Raw genomic sequence first — 23919 nt, forward strand, 5'->3', positions numbered from 1 at the left:
ATGACGACCTCGCACACAAAACAAAAAACCCATTTGTAAACAAAGCACGGCGCCCGCAAAAGCGTTTCTGTCAACGTAATCAGTTTTTTTGCTGCTGGTTGGTGGTGGACATTCTTGCAGTGCAGCGGTCAGCAGCAATCAGGAGCGGAATCAAATTCGTCACATTTATCACAATCTCAAGACGCCCACGCACCGACAAATCAAAAGCTCAGCTTCCGCTCCACTTTCCGATCAAAACTTCAACTGGAAATGATTCAAATTTAGTCGAGTTACGGGAAAAATAGCGAAGGATAAACTGGTTTGTGTGTGACCTCATTTGACTCGCAATGAAGATGGCTCCAAGTAAGTGCAATTGCCATTGCATTTCAGGAAGACAATAATTATGCTAACGCGCAATTACTCTCCCCCAGAAACCACCAGCAACAATCTGAAGTACCTCAGCTTGGTGACGCTAACGCTGCAGAATGCCATACTGGGCCTTAGCATGCGCTATGCGCGAACCCGGCCGGGCGCAATGTTCCTTAGTTCCACGGCGGTCGTGATGGCCGAAGTGGTCAAACTGCTCACCAGTCTGGTGCTGGTGTTCATGGAGGAGGGCAAAAGCGTCCGGCGGCTTCAGTCCGCCCTGCACAGCACCATCGTGAAGCAACCGCTCGATACGCTCAAGATTTGCGTGCCCTCGTTTCTGTACATCCTGCAGAACAACCTGCTGTACGTTTCGGCGTCGCATCTGGACGCGGCCACCTACCAGGTGACCTATCAGCTGAAAATCCTGACGACGGCCGTTTTTGCGGTGATCATTCTGAGGAAGAAACTCTTTCCGACGCAATGGGCCGCCCTGGTGGCGCTGGTCGTGGGAGTGGCCACCGTGCAGCTGGCGCAAACCGATTCGAGTGGGACGGCGGCCTCCCGGCAGCAGCATATGCCAGGTGAGTTTCGACAAGATTAGACGGGTGGTAGATTGATGGGTTGGTAAAAGGTCTCTTTTTTAGAGACTTGGTCACTATTTTAAGCCTGAGTGAAACTCAACGGATTTCAACTATGTTTTGTCAGTGTACTCGCACACATATCTAGTTTCTAAAAGTGGCCAAGGGATCTCGGGAATGTTCCTGTGGTCGGAGTTACTGCGGTGGGTCACTGGGTCAGGTCGGGTGAAAACGGTCTTGGAGGTAGGCAAATTTCAAGTCACGTATTCCCGGAATCGGATAATTTCCGGCATCAACTGGTCAATACATCATGGATTTTAAGAAAAAGGCATCAGCGCAAACCTTTTGAGAAACGATTGGATTGGATAATCATGTGTCGTGCATTTGATTGACCCTAGAAATGACCAAACTCGGGTCCCCGAGATGCCTAAAAGTTACGATAATGTGACCAATTTGTGTCTAAACATCTGTGCCAAGCTCATTGGAACGCATTTTTAATGAACTATTATGTTTGATTTCTAGTTTCGAGAATTGAATCGGTTTAAATGTTGCAATCCTCCTCATTTATAGAGTAGAGTAGAATATCAGATCTTATTAGTCATATAAGTCACTTTTTCAGTCCCTTCCTTGAGTAAAGCTGATTTGAACAGTTTTCAGTAAAGTACAACGATCCCCGAAGTATTACAAAAATGATTGAAATCTTCTGATCCAAACGGCGGCCCATTATCGTAAACGTTTTCTTTCGGAAAACCATACCTTGCAAAAATCATCCTTAGCTTGAATATCGTAATTGCGGCTGTTGTTGATGTCATTATCTCAATCTCTGAAAATCATGAGAAATAATCAACTACGACTAGTAAGTGAACTCCATAAGTAATTTCAGTGAAATCTAAAGCAAGTTTTTGCCATGAGCCTGAAGGCAATGGAGTTCCACCACTGGTATTGCCGACGGCTCTGATACCAGCAAACGGTACATGATTTACAAAATCTTCAGTCATGCTATCGATTCTGGTCAGCCTTATCGCCTTATCGCTTTATAAACCATATCCCATAATTTCCTCTTCATTGCTGCAATTCCCAGGTGTTTTGTGCAAGAGCTAGAACTCGGTTTTGCAAAATTTTTGGAATGACGATCTTATTGTTTTGCAATACAAGTTTATCATCTGTTGACAGGTCTGTTGCTATCAGTTTATAACGATTTAACGTTCTAGGCCATCTATTTGGCGGATATGGTTACCATTTTATGAATTCCAGTAGTTCTACATCTCGTTTTGTGGTATCTATTATTCCGCAAAAAGGGACAGCAATTTGGCCAGAATCATCGGACACCAGTCTTATTATTCTTTCACTTTCTTCAGCATAAATTTATCCTTGACTGGATGCTTCCTGGCACAAAGCGGATCAGCGATATTTAGTTTACCGTGTCTGAAAATAGTTTTATAGTTGTAAGACATAAGGCGCAATTTCCTTCTTTGAACTCTTGCGCAAGGTTTTGATTTGTGCTCAAACATCGCACCTAAGGGCTTATGGTTGTTTTTTTCAATATCAGCATAATCAACGTGCACAGCCCTCACCTAGCAAGTGACGATGACGATAAGGACGCTTTCTACGCGCAGCTGGAACGTGAATACGACGGCTGCCCAAGCCATGATGTCAAAATCGTTATCGGAGATCTCAACGCTCAGGTTGGCCAGGAGGAGGAATTTAGACCGATTATAGGGAAGTTCAGCGCTCACCAGCTTACGGACGAAAACGGCCTTAGACTGATTGATTTCGCCGCCTCCAAAAACATGGCCATACGTAGTACCTACTTCCAGCACAGCCTCCCGTATCGGTACACCTGGAGATCACCCCAACAAACTGAATCGCACATCGACCACGTTTTGATTGATGGAAAACACTTCTCGGACATTATTGTCGCACCGCCACCAAACCGGATCGCGCCAGTGAGACTCGCGACGCGCCTTAACTCGCCGCATTTTGAAATCAGTTTTTTAGTATGGCGCTGTATTCTTACGATTTTTATGAACACAGCGCACTATTCACATATTAGCTGCGACGCTCGGGGCCCGAGAAAACAATAATTTTAAATAAATGTTAGTCTTGATTTCTACCAGATACACAATATCGACGACAGAACTTATCGCGGCGCAAACATCGATTCGGACCACTACCTAGTGACGGTTAAAGTGCGCCAACGACTCTCCGTTGTGAACAACATTCGGTACCGACGCCCGCCACGGTACAATCTGGAACGACTCAAGCTACCCGAAGTCGCAACTGATTACGCGCAAAGCCTTGAAGCAGCGTTGCCGGAAGAGGGAGAGCTCACCGAAGCCCCTCTTGAGGACTGCTGGAGTAGTATCAAAGCAGCCATAAACAGCGCAGCGGAAGGTGCCATTGGGTTCGTGGAAGCAAATCGACGGAACGGTTGGTTCGACGAGGAGTGTCAGACGGTTTTGGACGAGGAGAATGCAGCGCGGGCAAGGCACCCGTCAAAACGTGGAACGATACTGTTGAGAAACTAAGTAATCGATGACTGATTAGAAGTCTTGCGTAGCAACCAGTTTGTTACTGGGGACCTAGAAGCTAATTTGTAATTCACTCATGTACTAACCACCAACCAATCAAGACGTTTTTCAATAAAAACTTGTTCCTTGTTCTTCGAAACCACTCCGTATTTTCTCTGAACACAAGAGGTTATGGACCCTGCACGGCGAGAATCAGTCTATGGTATCCCACAATTTTCTGGAACTGGCTACGAAAACTGGAAGTTTCGCGTTGAAAAGTTCCTGAAGTCGGTTGGTTTACTGGAAGTCCTGAGTCAAGATGTTCCTGAAGCCGCTCCAGAAGCAGTCAAGTTCATCGAAAAGGATAGCAAGGCATCGAATTGGATTATCGCTTTCGTTCATGATGACCTAATCGACCTGATTCGTGACAAAGAAACTGCGAAGGAAATCTGGACTACTTTGGGTAACGTGTATGCGAAGAAATCTGTTTCATCGCAAACGCTAATCCGGAAGCAACTGGCGAAGCTGAAAATGACTGAAGGATCGTCGGTGAAGGACCACCTGAAGACTTTCGACGAACTAATTCGGCAGTTAAGATCGGCTGGCGCTAAATTGGAAGAGGGTGATCTAGTTTCGCAACTGTTCGTCACACTTCCGGAGTCCTTTGATCCCCTGGTGACCGCATTAGAGAATCTTGAGGAGGACAAGCTGACGCTGGATGTAGTGCGAGAACGTTTACTAGCAGAAGAGCTGAAGAAGAATGATCGGATGACAGATGGCGAAGAAACGCCTGCAGCATTCGTTGGATCCAAGCAGAAGATCTGGAAATTTAATGGAAAATGTAACAAATGCTTGAAACCAGGACATATGGCCAAGGACTGCAAGCTGAGGAAATCGTTGGACGATTCTGACATGATTTGCGATGGAGAAGCGATTGTGTTTATGGCAGAATCTAAAGCGAATGAAAGCAGCAGACAGAAAATTAGTTTCAAGCTGGATTCAGGAGCTACAGATCACCTTGCTAATTCAAAGGATTGTTTCACGACGTTGGAGAAACTACAGCGACCTGTGAAGATTTGCGTTGCTAAGAATAATCAGTCGATTGTTGCCTGGCACAAAGGAGCGATTGTTGGAGTGAATCGGAATGGTGTTAAGATGGTAATAAACGATGTGTTCTACGTGCCGGAGCTAAGGGAAAATCTACTGTCGGTGAAGAAAATGACTGCGTCAGATGTCAATGTAATTTTCAAGAAATCGGCGGCTGAAATACAACACCAAGATACAATCGTCGCTGTTTGTCCGTTGATAGGAAGCTTCTACGAATTGGAACTGATCACCAGCATTGCATATTGTGAGAAGAAACGTTTGAGCGCTGACGATGCATTCGAACCAGAGGAGGAAGAAACGATGGATAATTCTGCGATCGAATCCTGCGATGAAGCTGAGGCAGAATATTTCCTGGAAAAGATATCTTCGATACCACGTCCTTATCAAAACTTAGAAGCGAGAAACAGGAGCCGCAAGAAGCAGAGGTATGTCAATTCCAATAAGATAATCAACATTGGATCCGGCCATCGGTTAAATCTTACAAGCATGAGCGCAGTAGATGAGAATCATGACTTCGAAGGCAAACTTTTGAAATCTTCAAGTGTGATCAACCGATATGTGGCAGATAAACGCAAGACTGTCCGATTAAGAGGGGGTGTTGAGAAACTAAGTAATCGATGACTGATTAGAAGTCTTGCGTAGCAACCAGTTTGTTACTGGGGACCTAGAAGCTAATTTGTAATTCACTCATGTACTAACCACCAACCAATCAAGACGTTTTTCAATAAAAACTTGTTCCTTGTTCTTCGAAACCACTCCGTATTTTCTCTGAACACAAGAGATACAAACAGAAGCGAAGACAGCAAACCCATCTATTTCGGGATTAAAAGCGCCGCCTGGAAGAGTTGGAGTGCGAAGAGATGGAGCAGCTGTATCGTTCTTGATACGTCCGTAGAATAAAACAAAGGTGGTTTCTAGTTTAACGTCTATTCTATTTGGTGGTTGGACATATAATGAATGGACCGATGCACTGGTTCACTATCTGACGTTTGAGCGGTGCCGTGATATTTACGTGACCATGGCAACAAGTGAATTCGGCACCGCTCAAACGTCAAATTCGTGAACTCGTGCACAGGTCCATTGAAAAATTATTTGTTCTGTCAAGGCCAACATTTCATGGGTTGCCTTGATGTAACATCTCCCCCTTAGAATAGCCAATATCCTTGAAGTTTTGACGGAAGCCTAAGTAATCGTCTAGGTCGATCGGGAACTTCCGGCTCGTCTGTTGGATTTGGCTCAGGTTCTTCGTGTTGTTCTTGTTCAGGTTCTTCTGCTGCAGGTATTAGTAAAGCTGGTACTTCTTCGAGTGGAACTTGATCATGAACAGCATTTAGTTCTTGAATGTTGATTGGGGGTAATTCGGCAGGTTCCTGTGGCAGGCCAAATTCGTCAAGGAAAATGGAAAGTGGTGATTCTTGACAGCGGGGTATTTCTGCTTCAACTCGGTTTTTCAGTTGATTGATGTGAGAACGGATTAATCGCTTGCCTTGGGTCAGTAATACGTTGTAGTTGACCTTTCCAATACGTTCGATGATTACAGCGGGCATCCAGGACCATGAATTAGCTTGGTGGACTTGGGCATACACCGTATCACCTCGGTCGAAGGTCCTATGGTCTCGTTCGGTAGCATTATTCTGGCGTTCTGTTTCTTCGGGGTTCTGACGTATATGACTATCTGGAGGATTCAATAGAGCTGCCACCGTCCGCATTGGCCGTCCTAGCATCTTCTGCGCTGGTGACTGTCCTCCGAGATCTTGTGTTGAAGTGGAGCGGTATACGGTAAGAAAAGTGTGCAGTGAATCTTCTAGGGACTCTCCTCCCGAACGAATTTTCTTCACGCTTCTCTTCACGGTGTCCACAAAACGTTCCGCCACCCCGTTTGACTGGGGGTGGTACGGAGCCGTACGGATGTGACGAATTCCAAAAAAATTGCAAAAATTCTGGAACTCCGAACCGGTGAATTGTGTTCCGTTGTCACTTACCACGGTCTCGGGAATTCCAAACGTTGAGAACATCTGCTTGAGGAGCTTAATCCTCGTTTTTGCCGTTATTGATTTGGTCAGCACTACTTCAGGCCATCTAGTGAAAGGATCAACGACCACCAGAAAGTAGTTGCCATCTACCGGTCCAGCGTAGTCTATATGGATGCGGGACCACGGTTTTTCAGGAGCAGGCCATGGCTCTGGCTTCGTCTTGACAGGAGCCTTGGCAGCAGAAGCACAATGAACGCAACGTCGGACAAAATCTTCAATTTCACCATCTATTCCGGGCCAGTACACGTAGTTGCGGACGATTGATTTCATTCGTACCACGCCAGGATGACCACGGTGGAATTGATTGAGCAGGCGTCGTCGAAAAGTCTCCGGAACGATCACTCTTTCCTTGAACAGTACGCATTCACTGATTATGGTGAGAGATTCACGTCGGTTGTAGTACGGTTGAACTTCTTAGGCTACTTGCTTGGAAACAGCTGGCCATCCGTCCAGAATGTACCGTTTTACTTGCTGGAGAATCTTGCACTTTTTTGTGGCATCTTGGAGTGCTGAGAAAGAAACGGGAACTGCTTCTACTGTCGTGTTCAGAATGCTTACCATATCTTCTTCAAGCGAAACTGAAGCGATGATGTAGTCTTCTTCTGGACGCATGCTTCGGTCGATGAGGCGGGAAAGCATGTCAGCACATCCAAATTCGTTGGTCGAAACATATTCAATGTCGAAATCATAATTCAGCATGATGAGAGCCCAGCGCTGCAGCCGGTTGGCGGTGTGCACTGGTATGCCTTTCTTCGATCCGAAAATCGACAAAAGTGGCTTGTGATCCGTCTGGAGCGTGAATCTTCTTCCCAGTAGAAACTTGTGGAACTTGGTTACACCATATACAAGGGCTAAGGCTTCTTTTTCCGGTTGTCCATATGCTTGCTCTGCAGTTGTGAGAGAGCGTGAAGCGTGTTGAATGGCTTTCAAGCTTCCGTTCGGGAACTTGTGGAAGATTACGGCTCCAATTCCTGTCTTCGATGCGTCTGCAGCAACAACAATTGGTAACTTTGGATTGTAGTGGGCCAAGAGCACATGCTTGAATTTTTCGAAAGATCGCTGACAATCGGCACTCCAATTCCACTTGACGTCCTTCCGCAGTAGTTGATCCAAAGGGTGACGCAGGTCGTGAATGTTTGGAACAAATTTACCATAGTAGTTCACGGCTCCAAGAAACGATCGCAATTCAGAAATGTTCTGCGGTGGAGGAATTCTTGAAATGGTCTTCACTTTCTCCGGGTCTGGACGGATACCACTGCGGTCGGTAATGTGACCTAGGTAGCGGACTTCAGTTTGAAAAAACTTGCATTTTTGCATCTTCAGGTGAAATCCCCAGTCCTTTAGCCTTTGTAGCACTAGGTTCAACGATTCAGCGAATGTCCGCAACAAGACTTTCAATCAGCCGTTGGAACGCTCCCGGCGCTGACTTGACACCTGGAGCTAGGTGGTTGAAGCGAAACAAACCTCTATGCGTGTTGATTGTTAGAAGTTGCGTGGAGTCTTCAGTCACCTCGCACTGCAGATATGCATCGGATAGGTCGATCACACTGTAGTATTGACTTCCTGCCAGCTGTGCAAAAATTTCTTCAGGTGTGGGCAGCGGATAGTTGTTGGCTTCCAGTGCGTTGTTAAGTCCGGTCGAGTAATCCGCGCAAATCCGAACTCTGCCATCCGGTTTCTTGACAGCAACGATCGGTGCTGCCCATTCCGAAAAATCAACAGGTGTAATGATTCCTAGGCTTTGAAGTCGATTGAGTTCAGCATCGATCATCGGAACGGAATGAAATGGAACAGGTCGTTTTGGGCAGAAAACTGCTTGCTTCCCGGCTTCAGATGCAGCTGAACCTTCGTGCGGTTGCACAACCCAAGCGATTCGCTGAAAACGTCCTTATGGTTCATCTTCAGTTGTTGAATTTCTCGCTCGATTTCTTGCCTTGAAGGTAAAACAACTTGATTGCAGATTGTATCAAACGGAATCGACCAGAGGTTGAATAGGTCAATCCATTCGATGCCCATCAGATTGAGATTTCGTACGGATGTCACGAAACATCGGCCTCGCTTGGTTGTGCCCTTTAGCGTTACATTGCAGTCAAACTCACCGAGCAGCAGAAGTGGTTCGCCTGAAGCGTTGGAGGCTTGACTTGATGATGGTTTCATCTTCGGCTTGCCGAGTTCTTCCCAAACTGCTTCCGAAACGATGGAAATATCGCTGGCTGAATCCAATTGAAGAGAGATTGGAACGTCGTTGATCATCATAGTGACGAACTTCCGTTTCTGTTCACGATGCTCAATGTGGTTGACGATGAATACCCCTTTAATTTCAGCGCTGGATTTTCCCTTCTTCCGCTTCTTGCTGTTGTTTGTTTGAGCTGAATTGGATGGCTTTGCAGACTTCATGGAGCAGGAACAATATCCTTCCTTATGACCGACGTGATTACATTCCTTGCAGAGGTGGGTGCTGTAGCCGCATTCCTTCACGAAGTGCATTTGGCCACATTGCCAACAAGGAGACTTCGGCTTCTTACTTTCATGCTTCACGGAAACTTTCTGATGCGTTGCGCTCTTCCTGTCCCTGACGGCGTGAACCATTGATTTCGAACTGCCCTGCTGTTCGATGATCGTGGTATCTTCCTTCAGGTTGACAAGGCGTTGATACTCGTCAATTAACGACTGGAGAGTGGCTGGAGCTTCAGGCTTTTCGTTTTCCAGAATTGAAAGTAATCTTGCTCGGACATCGGCGTACTTCGAGGCTTTCAGTCCGCTGACAAACATCAGGCACTTGAAATGATCGAGAGTGAGGTTCTGGAATTGAAAATCTTCACAGGCTCGGTTCACGTGTCCTCCATAGCTGATTATGTCTTCACAATCGCTCTTCACCAACTGGAGACATTTTCACGGTATCTTCAAACTTGACCTCTTTTGGCAACTTCGGCAAAATATAATTGAGATAGCGGCTGTGCGAAGCGGTGTCTAGCTTCCGGAGAAGAAGACGAACTTTTGCGGCATCGTCCAGCTGGCGGGCATCATTCTCGAAGAGGTCTTGATAACGATCAAACCAACGGCCAAACGTGACTCCGTTTTCTTCATCGAAAGAGAATTCGGTAATGTTTGATGACAGGGATTCCAAAATCTGCTCTTGACTTTGATGCTGCGGAAGTTGCTGCTGGACCGCCATTTGCTAAAGAAGCTGGGCCATTTGAAGGATAACGTCTTGAATTCCAGGTTCTTGATTAGCTGGCATGTTCGTGGATTCTTATTTTACGTCGCCAAATTATACGTCCGTAGAATAAAACAAAGGTGGTTTCTAGTTTAACGTCTATTCTATTTGGTGGTTGGACATATAATGAATTGAAAAATTATTTGTTCTGTCAAGGCCAACATTTCATGGGTTGCCTTGATGTAACAGTTCTCAAGAAACACGAAAGTTCTACAAGAAACTAAATGCATTCCGCAAAGGCTTTGTGCCGCGAGCCGAAATGTGCCGGGGTAAGGATGGAGGTATCTTGACGGACGAACGTGAGGCGATTGAAAGGTGGAATCAGCACTACGATGAACACCTAAACGGCGCAGAGGAGGAAGATCAAGACAGCAGGAGGAATGGCTTCATCAGTACGGCGGATGAGGGAGACGTGCCAACTCCCACAATAGGTGAAGTTAAGAATGCTATCAAACAGCTCAAGAACAACAAAGCAGCTGGAAAGGATGATATTGGAGCGGAACTTATTAAAATGGGCCCGGACAGGTTGGCCACTTGTCTGTACCGATTGATAGCCAGGATCTGGGATACAGAACAGCTACCGGAGGAGTGGAAGGAGGGAATAATATACCCAATATACAAATAGGGTGACAAGTTAGAATGTGAGAACTATCGAGCGATCACCATTCTTAATGCAGACTATAAAGTGCTTTCCCAGATCATCTTCCGCCGTCTATCGCCACTGGCAAGCAGATTTGTGGGAAGTTATCAAGCCGGTTTTGTGGACGGGCGATCGACGACAGACCAAATCTTTATGTTGCGGCAGATCCTCCAAAAGTGTCGCGAATATCAAGTCCCTACGCACCACCTATTCATCGATTTCAAAGCGGCCTATGATACCATCTACCGCGAAGAGCTATGGAAGATTATAGACGAGAATGGTTTTCCCGGGAAACTGACTAGACTGATCAAGGTAACAATGGATAGTGTACAAAGCTGTGTGAAGATATCGGGTGCTTTATCGGACCCGTTTGAAACACGCAAAGGACTTCGACAAGGCGATGGTCTTTCCTGCCTCCTGTTCAATATTGCGCTAGAAGGTGTTATGAAACGGGCGGGCTTCAACATGCGGGGCACGATCCTCAATAAATCCAGCCAGTTCATTTGTTTCGCTGACGACGTGGACATTGTCGGAGGAACGTTCCAGGTGGTTGCTGAACAGTAACCAAGCTGAAACGTGAAGCAGATCGGGTTGGATTGAAGGTAAATACGTCGAAGACGAAATATCTGCTGGCTGGAGGAACCAAGCGCGATAGAGCTCGCATAGGCAGACGCGTGACGATCGACGGGGATGAGTTCGAGGTGGTGGACGAATTTGTCTACCTCGGATCATTGTTAACGTTGGATAACAACTGCAGCAGAGAAATTCGAAGACGTATCATTGCCGGAAGTCGTGCTTACTATGGGCTCCACAAGACCTTGCGGTCTGGTAAACTTCACTTCCGTACTAAGTGTACCACGTACAAGACGCTGATAAGACCGGTAGTCCTCTACGGGCATGAGACGTGGACAATGCTCGAAGAGGACCTGCAAGCGCTAGGAGTTTTTGAAGGACGTGTGCTTAGGACGATCTTCGGCGGAGTATGTGAGAACGGCGTATGGAGGAGAAGAATGAACCACGAGCTTACGCAACTCTACGGTGAACCCAGTATCACGAAAGTCGCCAAAGCTGGAAGGGTACGATGGGCGGGACATGTCGTGAGAATGCCGGACAACAATCCCGCAAAAATGGTATTCAACTCAAATCCCGCTGGTACAAGACGAAAGGGAGCGCAACGAGCTAGGTGGTTTGACCAAGTGGAGCAGGATCTTGGAAGTGTGGGGCGATCGAGGAATTGGAGGTTAGCAGCCATGGACCGAGTTAGTTAGACCGAGTCATGTCTTGAAGGACGTAGAGCCAGCAAAGGCAAAAGCAAGCATGGTTGGTAATCAATCAAAAAGGTTTTCCATACAAGTAAAATTGGAATCTCTCGGGTGCCCATTCTAAAGCGAAAGCTTCCCTCTCAGTTTGAGCACAACGGCGTTTCACCTCTGAATGAGTCTTAGAAGCATAGCTTATTACTTTGTATGAGCCATCGCGTTCTTTTTGAAAACGTACTGCTCAGTCAACGTCTCAGCTTTTGATAAGCTGTCCTTTAGTTGTTGAAAAGATTTATCATGCTGCAGTGCCGTGTCCATTCAAATGGAATGCCCTTTTCGTGTTAACATGTTCAAAGCGCTGCTCAATGTGGATGAGTGGAGAATATATCGACCTACGAATATTAGTTATGCCCCAGACTTCGAACTTGTTTTGCTGAGTTAGGTCTTCGTAATTTGGCAATGGTTTCAATTTTATCGTTGGATATCCTTACTCCTTCAGCAGATAGGTGAAAACTTAGAAAATCTACCTCACTGCTACATTGTATCGTTTTCTATGTTAATGAATTAATGAATTTTTATTTAATTGAGATTTTTGTTCATCTCCAATATAACCTAGAAGTGACTCCATGCATTTTTTTAACAATTCTGATACAGCAGATAATCCGAATACAAGACGCTTGTATCGCATTAACCCTAATGGTGAAATGAACGTCGTTATACAGTTAAACCCCCATGAATCGATATCTGAAGGCACCATCGACTTATGGAAATATCGAGTAGTGGAAATCCTATTGAGGGGACTATCTTAGTAACCGACAGTCTTCACGGAGCATCAACTGATGGATGGCCTGCTTAACGTCGAATTCAGCAAAAATCATACTGCCTCTTAATTGAGTAACCATCTGTTCGAAAGCTGGTAATGGATGAACTTCCCTTACAATTGCTTTGTTCGCTTCTTTAAGATCGATACTGATCCTAACATCATCTGCACTTCTACGCTTCACCAACAGAGATGAAACCAATTCAGACGCTTCAGTTACTCGTTCTATTACACCCTGACGCTCAAGTTCTTTTAAATTGAGCACAGTAAGTTCTTCCTATGGTATAGGTATTTGACGATAGTGCTTCGTGAAGCCCAAGCAGGAAGGTTCGATTTTACGTCGTCCGATAGATTTTGCTCACGGTTTCGCGCGTTTTTTATCGCTGGAAATTTTTTTTACTGTTTTGGAGCGTCTTGCTGGGTAGGTATTTGGGAAGGCACAAGCAAGACTGTTTATTTTCGGGACGCCAAGAAGTTTTGCTGTCAGTGTCAGTTTTGTGTTCAGTCGAGGATGGATTACCAACTGGTGAGTTCGTTTCATGCTTATGATAACACATTTTTTCTTGAAAGCGTAACTTTTAAGTAATATTAAAACAAACTTTGTATGGTTCGTCACTATAAGTGTCGGCATTATGCTTTTTTCTTATACAATTTCAATATACATATATTTTTCTCTTTTTGACATTATTAAAAATTATCTTTTGAATTGTTTGACATTGTGAATGTTGACGTATTTTTTAAAACTTCTACCATATCGAGACAAAATGCACAGTAATACTCATAATATTATGTAATTTTCAAACAAACTATGTATAGTTCGTCACTACAAGTGTCGGCATTATTCCTGTTTCATATAATTTAAAATATATAGTGCCGGTGCCATTAATGGACCACCTAAGCTATGGAAAATCATAACAAAATAACGAAAAGCCTTAACCGAGATAAGTAGATGAAAAAACCGAATTTAGTACTATACCATTTAATTCCACTAGAGTTTGTATCCTTTGACAGATACGCGTATTTCGACCTCAACTGTAAGGCCGTCTTCAGTGTCGTGTACTAGACTCGAGTCGGAAGTCGAGTCTAGTACACGACACTGAAGACGGCCTTACAGTTGAGGTCGAAATACGCGTATCTGTCAAAGGATACAAACTCTAGTGGAATTAAATGGTATAGTACTAAATTCGGTTTTTTCATCTACTTATAGGTATTCTACTAAACAGCTCGAAGATTTATTATCTTAACCGAGATCTTTTGGTGTCAACAGAAAGATTTCATCCTCTACTATATGGGAAAAATATAAAAAGAGTGATAAAACTATTTTTTAACATAAAATCGCTTGAGCCACTATTGGTACACGTGTTCCAGTAGTTGCGCTAGTGCTCCAGTAGTAGACGTTCGGGAATGATACAAGGAACTTAAAACAAAATGGTAATTTTTTACATAGGTTTAACATTTTTCCCTCGGAACAGCAATTAATATCTTTCGAATGAAGCATAAAGATCATCTCTAGGGCTTTTCTTCACTTTTATACATCCATTTTAAAAACTGTTTCCATCCGTTGATCCACTATTGGAACACGACGGCAACTATTGGTGCAAGGGAGCAAATTTTTTGCATAAACTTAATTATTTATATGACTTTTTAATAAAATAAAAAGCTGAAATTTGGCAAATCGACTAAACTAGAGACGATCTATCCACCAAAAATAGCACATGTCGTTGTTATCGAAACATGTTCGTTTTATTCCATAGTCCAATCTACTGGTACATTACAACCATTGGTACCGGCACCCTATATATGTAATTTTGAGTTTTCGTCATTAATAAAAACATCTTTTGAATTGTTCGACAATATAGATGTTGACGTATTTTTTAAAGCTTCTACCAAAACTTCTCGAGACAAAAATAAAAAAATAGCTTTGAATATAAGTCGTATATTTCCCCCTTGTCCATGGATCGCAGAGGTGACTCCCAGATCTTTTCGTCCCTCACTTATAAACACCCTTCCCGTGGTGATTGTGGAGATGCAGAGGTATTCTCGGTCTCTAGAAGCAACAATCATTACACCCTAACATTCCTTCCCCATCCCAACTGCTAAAATTGCACTTCGAGAGTAAGCGGAAACTCCCATTCCTTATTCATTTGGATCGTAGTGCAATTCTTACCAGTTCCGATCAATCACGGAGTAGCAACCATTGACATGTACAGTCAGTCTATGCTATGCTATGCTATGCAATGGTATAGGTATTTGACGATACACCCGTTGAACCGGTGTATTTGATTTACCAATTTTTATGTTAGCACAAAAGCCTATTCGAAATTTATTTTTTTCATTGCTATTTTACATTAAAATAATATTTCCTAAAATATCTTACCTTTTATGCATGGAAGCCACTCACTACATGCAAACATGGTATTCTGTTGTTCTTCCTGAAAGAAGTAAACATCTTCCATTTTGAATGACGAAGATCGTGGTTACGCAAGATGATTCCCCACAGACAATGCGAGCATCAACTTCACCAAGAAAAATCTTTTCGCTTTGAATTCAATCTTCTTCAAATTAGCCCAGTCCTCAACACTCAGGACATCCTCATCAGTTCCAGTATCAATGGCGAAACGGACGAATACTCCTCTTACGCTAACATTCACTGTACGCTTACCTTCAAGGTGGAATAGTTTCCCGGATTTCGACTGATTTCGGCACGTCGTCAACCTCACGCACGAACTTCTATTTCTTCTCAGTATTCCAATTACGTTCCTTGGAATGCTCTCCGAGTAGCAAATGGTCGGAGAACCGTAGTTTTACAACATCGAATATAATGGTGTGACTTACTTAAAATCTAGAGCACTACCAACGCTACGACCTCCAATAATTTTCACAAAGATTACTCTAAAAAAAATCTTAGCAATTATCCCAGGATTTCCTTCAGAAGATTTTTCACTGGTTTTTCGCCGATTTCACCACTTGTTACTTCTATGAGATTTTCAAAAAAAAAAAAAAATCATCTCAGAGTTAAAAAAAAAACGTTTCGACATTTTTCCAAAAAAAAAAAACCTTACGTCCTATGTCGATATTTTCATTTATTCCCGGCATTTTTATTAAAATTATTTTAAAAATCATCATCTACGATCTTTCAGAAATCGCCCCAAAAAATTGGCGATTCTCCAGCATTTCATCAAAACATTATTGCTGCGGTTCAAACATTTCTCGCACATTTTTTTTATAAATATTCAAATACTTATGGATTTTCCACAACTTGATTCAGGTTTCACACCAGTTGATACTACGTCAATTATTACATTTTTATTCCAATCGTTCATATATAAATGTCTTCATGGATTCTGTCCGAATTTCTTTGGACATTATTCAGAGATTCGAATGTTTTTTTTTTTTTTGTAACATTGGCTATTTATTAAGGAAATCCTAGAAAGAATTTCATCAATAATCCTGGAGTTCTTTCAGAGATCATCGTAGACATTCATCAAGCCATACTCAGGACTTACATAAGATATTACTCTAAGATTTTCTTTTAAAAATTTTCAATATATTTAAAAAAAATTCTACGAAGAAATTTGAAAAATTTTCTTGACATTTCCCTGAAGACATCTTTTTTGAAGGTTCCAATATGATATTAAAAAAATGAAGGAATTCTTGCAGGAATTTTTAATTTATGAAGATGCTCTAAACGGGAATGTTGGAAAAAGTCCTAGGGAAACCAGTGGAAGAATTAATGGATACATTTCTGGAGAACTTGGAATTTTCTTGAGGAACGAAACGATCTTTGGAGGAATTTGTGATTCTTAGAAAAAATGTAAATTTAATTCATGAAGATATCTAGAAAGAAATTCTTGAAAGAATTACTTAGGAAGTTCGTGCAAATCACAAATCAAACTCCTGAGTATTATGTGAAAGAAATCTACAGAAAAAAGAGCAGTTATATCTGTCGTAATGTCACGAGGAAATAAAAAAACAAAGTCTTAGAAATATTCTTCTCTTCTGTTCGAATGAAGAATCAAACTCTCATGTCGTGGTTCCTGTTAGGTTTCTTTTTGTTTTTTTTTTTTTTTTTGAAGCTAAGAGGGGCTCAGATAGCTGTAGCGGAAAACGCGTAGCTATTCAGAAAGACTAAGCTGACGGTTGTGAATTCGATTTCCGTCGGTCGAGGATCTTTTCGTAAAGGAAATTTTCTCGACTTCCCTGGGCATAGAGTTTATGTGCTTACCACACTATATAAGAAAGCAAAAATGGTCAATTGACAAAGAAAGCTCCCAGTTAACAACTGTGGAAGTGCTCATAAGACTCACTAAACTGAAAAGCAGGCTTTGTCTCAGTTGGGAGGTAACTCCAGAAAGAAGAAGAAGAATAAGAATATCACTCTGAAAATTTTTGCAAGGACTTAACTCTAAGAGATCTTCCAAAATTTCGTACACGAGTACTCCCAGAAAAAATCACAAATTTTCATTTCAGAGTTTTCAAAGAAATTGGATTAGGGAATTAAAAAAAAAACGTATAAAAATTCCTTCGCTGATTTTCCTAGTTATTCTTCCAGGCCTTTTCATATGAATTCCATTCAAGGATTACTCTTGCAGTTCTTCCATACATTTCTTGACTAAAATCTCCATAGATTCTGAAGAAATTCGTTCAAGTTTTTACCGCAGTTAATATCAGCAATTTGTTGTGATTTTCACGAATGAATAGACTTTCATGACGAAATTGAAAAGCTGCCATTCACATTTCATCTTTGATTTAAGAATATTTTGTCTAACTCCACAAAAAAATAGAAGGAGTCTCTGCAACAATTCATAAAAGAATTCTTAGAGGAATTCTTGATAGATATCTTGAGAATTCTTAAAGATGATCTAAACGGGAATCATGGTGGAATTCCTAGGGAAATCGATGCAAGAATCACTGGATCAGCTACTGGAGGAAGTTAAAAAAATCTGATACAGCGGTTACACTATCATGAGTCACCCACTATTGTGGGTCATTTCCATTTGAATTGCACGAAAAAAAAGAGTATCTAATAATCGTGAAAAGCTGACCCATTATAGTGGGGGTAGTGTAGAATCTTTTGAGGTAATTTCTGTGGTTAGGCTTTGAAAAAAAAATCAGATTGAATTTTTGATGGTTTTAAAAATGAAATTCAAAATAAAGTGAAGTATGCACTTCAACAGAAAAGTAATCGCCTATCTGGATGCGTGGGAAATTTCTTGCAAGAAATGCTCAAGAAAACCATTTTTCTTTGATCGCAGTACGCAGGTGAAAAGAAACGTCAATTCAAATGGAGCTCACTGTAGGAAATTTCTTGACCATTTCTTGGGCAAAAATTTTTACTTTTCTTGAGCGGAACAGCATACCTAGCTTAAGGAAAAAGTCCTTTGTGATAAAGTTCACGACTACAAAGCAAAGCCATTATGAAGGTGGTTGGTTTCGATTCCTTATCCTGCCGTGAATCGCAAGTCAGTCCCATCTGCATTTTTTTCAAAATGGAGTTGAGTTTAGTTTCAGCATATCTTCCAACGCTCTTTCAGCAGCACTAATGAGATAATATGATTTGTTCGGAAAAATGAGGAAAAAACAGCAAGTCACATTGTTCCATAATGAAATGTAATCGCATATCAGTCCCACTACAGATTTAAGCACCGTGTAAGACATAAATGAACCGTGTTTTGATCATTCTTATATTTTTATCGGAAATATAGCGTAGAGAAAAGCAAATTGTGAAAGTTTTATTAAGAATTGAACATGTTCCAACCCTCTGGATTTTTTTGAATATTCGTATGGAAAACGACTACTTGAGTACTCTAATGAGCCCTCAATATCATTCCGATAACAACTTCACAATACGAATAGAATCGGTTTATGTTGAATGGATCATTGAAGGTAGTTTTTGTCAGTGATCACCGCATCAAAATAAAGGCGCCACTGTATATGGGATTTGATATTGTGACAGCATTGCTGTTCTGTCAAACACACAAGGCTACGGTGGTGCTATCTATGCTTACCATAGCGGCCGTTTTGGTTATTTTAGTGATCCATCAATCGAAAAGTGATAATGCCCTACACATACTATCAGCGTTAAAGGGCAAAGGAATTCCAGATAAATTTCTGAGACCATTGCGTTAAACCTCCATAAGGAATCCTAGAGATATTCATGAATATAGCTCTAGAGGCGTTCCTGGAAGAATTGATGTAGGTATAAACCTGATAAGCAATCTCTAGTACACAGGGAAAGTTTACCAAGTATATCTGAAGAATTTCTTGAATAAGAGATTTATAGTGAAACCTTTAAAGGAAATTATCTTACAAAATAGAGAAAAAAAATCTGGTGAAATTCCTGATATATAATTTTTTTATAGGAATGTAGTGTTTTTTTTAGATATGATTTCGTACGAACTCCCTGCAAAAATCCTGCACAAAAAAATTAGGATTTAATTTTTTTTACGAAAAATGATTTTTATAACGGGTTACGCAAAACCCGCCAACCCCTTAAAACTACTCCGGCGTTGAAATTAGCGTTGGGCAAATTTCACCAGAACATCGATGTTACTGAATCGATTCAAATTCAATATATGGAATCGATTCACCGATTAAATCGAATCATTTAAATCGATGTTTTGGAATCGATTCGAATGTCAAGCTTACATGAAAATTTACAAAAACAAGCTTCAAAATAAGACCACATGAAATTGCATATGATTGTTGAATTCCTCCAATTGAATAACGTTTGAGTTTGAAAATTATATATTAAATACTTCAAGACTGGTTCAAAACTATGTAAACTCATAAAAAATTCTAATCAACTGCATCATTTTGAATCGAAACAAAAAATCGGATGAAGAAAATCGATTCACTCGATTTTGAGTGCTCCTAACATCGATTCAAAAAATCGATTAATCGAAACAAATATCGATTTTTGTAACATCGATTCAAAATCGCCCATCGCTAGTTGAAATACCCCTCGGAAGAATAGATAGTGATAGATATCAAAAGACTTAAATAGGGAAAAGATGTATTGATCTATAATAGTCAAGTGTACTGAAATTATTGAATTTTTATCTGCTAGTTTGATTATAAATAGTAACTTCATTATGAATAATATGAATTATTCTGTAATGATGCTAATGTTCCTCGATTAGGTGGCAGTGAGCCAGAAGATTATCCCGTCGTTTAAGGATCAAATACCAGTAGAGGTTATTGGAGAGTGAGTCTACTGAATTCAATGAAAGACAATGAATTACGTAACCAATAATACTTTCCTTTAGCTCAGTCCATCACATATTACTGCTCGTGTTAGCTTGTTGGGTTTATTGAAAGGGATTAAGAGAGACCGATGTAAGTAATCACAATGTACCATAAATTTATACATCTATTAATAAACCTAATACAGCTTTTAGCTCACACACGTTAAACCCACGAACGAAGGTGTTTGCTTAAAAGGCTTTTCGAAACCCCCATCACCCAACACAAGTGCTTGAACAAACAATGTTGTTAAACAACTATTTTTTTCTAAATCAGTTTAAAAAATAGTTGTTTTTAGATACTAAACTGATTGTTTATCAATAGTTTTACTACTGAATGTGTTGGAAATGGGAAAGAGAGGGTTTAAGATCCATTTATAGAGGAGTCCATCGGTGAAAATTAATTCAGATGCATTCGCAGAATTTCACGTTGATTTTATGAAGCAATTCCTGAGAAACTCTCGTATAAATCACTGAAGGAATAATAGACTCTCACTTAGTAAGGACTGTTCATTTTATAAAGTGGACACCTTGTGCATGCTGTATCTTTCTTATTAATCAATGAAATTTCAATCGGTTTTTTGCACATCGTTCGACTAGTATTGTACAATGTTGTGATAATAAAAATTCTCCAAAATAATTAAATTTCACACGAATATGGAACAACGATTAGATCGGTGGATTTTTTGAGGTTATCAAAATCAATGATTGTAAGAAATTGGCTGGAAAATTCGATAATTTATATTTTCTATTTTCAAAAAAGGCTTGTTCTTCGAAAGCATCATCAATCAGAAGCCTGATGGAAAAAATCAAGTTATTTTTGGAGCAACAATTTTACAGATATAATAAAATCAATTTTCCCGTATATTTTTAAAGATTTTTTTTTAATTTGATGGGAATTGATATGAGTAGAATTTTTTGTGTAAAAGTACGTCCTGACGGAAGTCCTAATATAGTATTAATGTGAAAAATAACTTACGCCTTCATAGAGTTACTTAGTAAGTCCCCACGTCACATTCAAAGCACAACAGAAACACAATTGCTTTATTCTTAGAAGACCTATCAAAGTACATTGACAATCATCAAAATTGGCAACACTGCTGTAATAAAATCGATTTTATTTTCCACATATTATTTTCATAATATGTTATTCTGAGATTACCAATTGAAAAATTCGGAGAAAACTGTTTACAATTTGCTGTAGATCGATAAATATGCGTACATGATTTTAAAAGTATGAGACTTTTTAGTAAAACTACCATAAACAGTAAAATTTATACTTAAGACTGTAGTTTAATCTCACGATTTAGCTTTCGTTTATACTAATATAGTTTCTTTAGTAATCCAAACTAGTTTTGAACACGCTTTTTACTTTTCTCTTTTGTTGGGAGTGAAAGCAAATTTGGCCATAAATGGGTAAATCACTAAAGTTACCTAATGCCATAGAATGGTGGAATATAATTGATATTTTTAAAGCTTTACCTTTAGTAGAGTAGAACATACAATTTGTTCATAAAAATAAGGATTTTTGTTTTGCGAAAAATAATGTCTAACTTTGACGGACAGCTTTTTTTAAGAGTTTTTGGAAAAAACTATTTAGCTCTTCAACCAAAAGCATTTTCAAAGATTTTATATTTTCATAGCATTTTAGAATAATAGGTCAACGATACACAGAAAACCGATTACGATTTTATCAATAAATAAAAAAATATAGCATAAACAAAGTGTCCACTTTATAAAATGAACAGTCCTTAACACGTGAAAAAAATAATCTTTTATCAGTTTTATAAATTAATATTTGAGAGGCTCAAATGCAAACGGGTGTAAGTGGCTTACATGTTGGTCAATTTTGTGTTGAGTATACCGACAAATCCTACTGTTTACAAGTTTTCCAACGGTATTTTATAGTCCAACAGAAAAAATATATAATTCGAAGAAGACTGGCTGACTCAGATTTTTGGTTCCCATATTTTTATATGGAATGAGAAGTTATTGCCAAAACTTCAAACTAGTTTTTTTGAAAGCACATTTTTGTTACTTTCATCTCTTCTAAGCTTCTAACCCCTTCATTTAGATTATTTTATAAACGATTGTCTTTTTGGAGAAATTTCTGGTGTTATAGAAAGAGTGCTTCAAGAATTCCTTGAGAAATTTTTGTGATAACTCCAGGAGAACAAAAAACACTTGAAGATTTTTTGTCGGTTTGCTGGAAGAATTCCTCGCAGGTTTCTTACATCCTTACATTATCTTTTGGAGAATTTTCAGCGGTCTCTCAACAAAAATACTTGAAAATTTTTTGAAACGATTTCCAAAATAGCTTCTTTAGAAATCTGTAGATTCAGTAATTGGAGAATTTTTCGAATATAGAATCCCAAGTAAAATCTCAAGCACTAGTACCTTAGGAAAATCTTTAAAGAAATTCATAGTCAATCTGTATAGGAATACTTTGAAAATTATGATCTCCACATAGTTATCAAAAAATTTATCCAAATTTGCCAAGGATGCCTGATTTGTAAATCAATTCAAATTTTTAATGAAATCTCTGAAAAAAAAATGTTTGAGAAAGCCCTACTGGAGTCCTGAAAAGTTATCTGCAAAAACTCCATAAGTCCTAAAAGAAAATCTTTATAATCTCTTCGTCCATAAGAAATGATTAAAAAAAAACATTCAAGAACTTTACTTAGTAAATTCCAGTATAATAAATAAATTTGTGAGAAGTTTATTGGAAATATCCCATAAAAAATCCTTGAAAGAACTCCTTGAAGAATATCTGGATAAATGTGATGTGATGCTTATCTGAAGGTTTTTTTTTTTGTAGAAATCATTCAGTAAATTATGGTTACCTAAAAGTCTATGGCTAAAAGGAAGTCCTGAATAAAAATCTGAAGGGACGGATTCTGCTTAAATTTTCACAGTAGCTTTTTAAGACCCAAATGGACCCCCCAATTTATAATAATACAGGAATTTAACCTAAGATTTTTGTAGTTCGATCATTATGGGCCACGTTAACCTAAAAAAGTATTGTAAAATCTAATGAAGAAATTAAAAACGAAAGGATATTATCTTAATCAATCTTTGCCATTTCAGGTGAACCGGATCAAAACCGCCTGCTCGGCTTCAGTGCCGCCCTCGGTGCGTGCTTCCTGTCCGGCTTTGCGGGAATCTACTTCGAAAAGATGCTCAAGGGAGCGGACATCTCCATCTGGATGCGAAACATCCAGCTCAGCTTGCTCAGTCTGCCCTTCGGACTGATCACCTGCTTCGTGAACGACGGCTCGAAAATCACCTCCGATGGGTTCTTCTTTGGTTACGATGGCTTCATTTGGTACTTGATTCTGCTGCAGGCCGGAGGTGGCCTCATTGTGGCCGTTGTGGTCAAGTACGCGGACAATATCCTCAAAGGTTTTGCCACGTCGCTTGCCATTATCATTTCCTGTGTGGCGTCGATGTATCTGTTCGATTTCAACCTGACGATGCAGTTTACCTTCGGGGCCGCCTTGGTAATTGCTTCGATTTTCCTCTACGGGTACGACCCGAATGCGGCCGCCAAGCAGAAGATCATCAAACTCAACCCGGACAGCCAGGAGCGACTCCTGGCGGAAAAGGTCTGATCGCACGACGTAGTATTAGAGTGGGCTAAGCTAAACATTATTTTAGGATTATTATGTGACGAAAGAAATGCAATGAAAAATTTAAGATACTTAAATTTTTAGATCAAAGTTTACAGTTCAAAAATAAATGCAATTTTAACGAAGCGGTCATTGAACCACCAAACCCGTTCACTAAAGATTCCAACAGTGATGACAGATTCCTAACATTGAGTTTACATACATGTTTGAATAATTGTTGTAAGAAATAGTAACAATCCAGGTTAAATTCTTAAAGGGTCTTGAACGAATTTGTTGTAAGAATTTCTTAGGAAGTTCGCTAAAGAATCATTCTATGAACTCCTCGAGGGGCCTTCCTTAGCCGAGTGGTTAGAGTCCGCGCAAAGACAAATTAAAGACCTTCATGTCCCTTGCAGTTGCCCAAAATTTTATGGCTCATAAGGTAATCTAGAATGCCGTGAAAAGTGTACTGCGATCTGTCAAACTTGGGTACCTTTTGTACTACCGAGGGACCAAATGCAGTACTAGAAGTGGTACCCAATCTGAGCCCGAGTG

The 23919-nt window shown here is 40.5% G+C and overlaps 1 protein-coding gene across 1 annotated transcript; it reads left to right on the top strand.

The window, feature by feature from the left end:
• On the top strand, positions 1 to 23530 carry LOC5578291 (UDP-N-acetylglucosamine transporter). Its single transcript, XM_001663767.2, has 3 exons — positions 1 to 342; positions 411 to 929; positions 22844 to 23530. Exons 1-3 carry the CDS (start codon positions 327 to 329, stop codon positions 23365 to 23367), a joined length of 1059 nt encoding a protein of 352 aa, XP_001663817.1. The 5' UTR covers positions 1 to 326; the 3' UTR covers positions 23368 to 23530.
• The last annotated feature ends 389 nt before the right edge of the window (positions 23531 to 23919 follow it).

This window comes from Aedes aegypti, chromosome 1 (genome assembly GCF_002204515.2).
Source record: "Aedes aegypti strain LVP_AGWG chromosome 1, AaegL5.0 Primary Assembly, whole genome shotgun sequence".
NCBI lineage: Eukaryota > Metazoa > Arthropoda > Insecta > Diptera > Culicidae > Aedes > Aedes aegypti.

Coding starts and splice junctions, on each gene's coding strand:
- LOC5578291 (XM_001663767.2), top strand. Junction 930..22,843: donor CCGGCAGCAGCATATGCCAG/GTGAGTTTCGAC, acceptor TTGCCATTTCAG/GTGAACCGGATCAAAACCGC.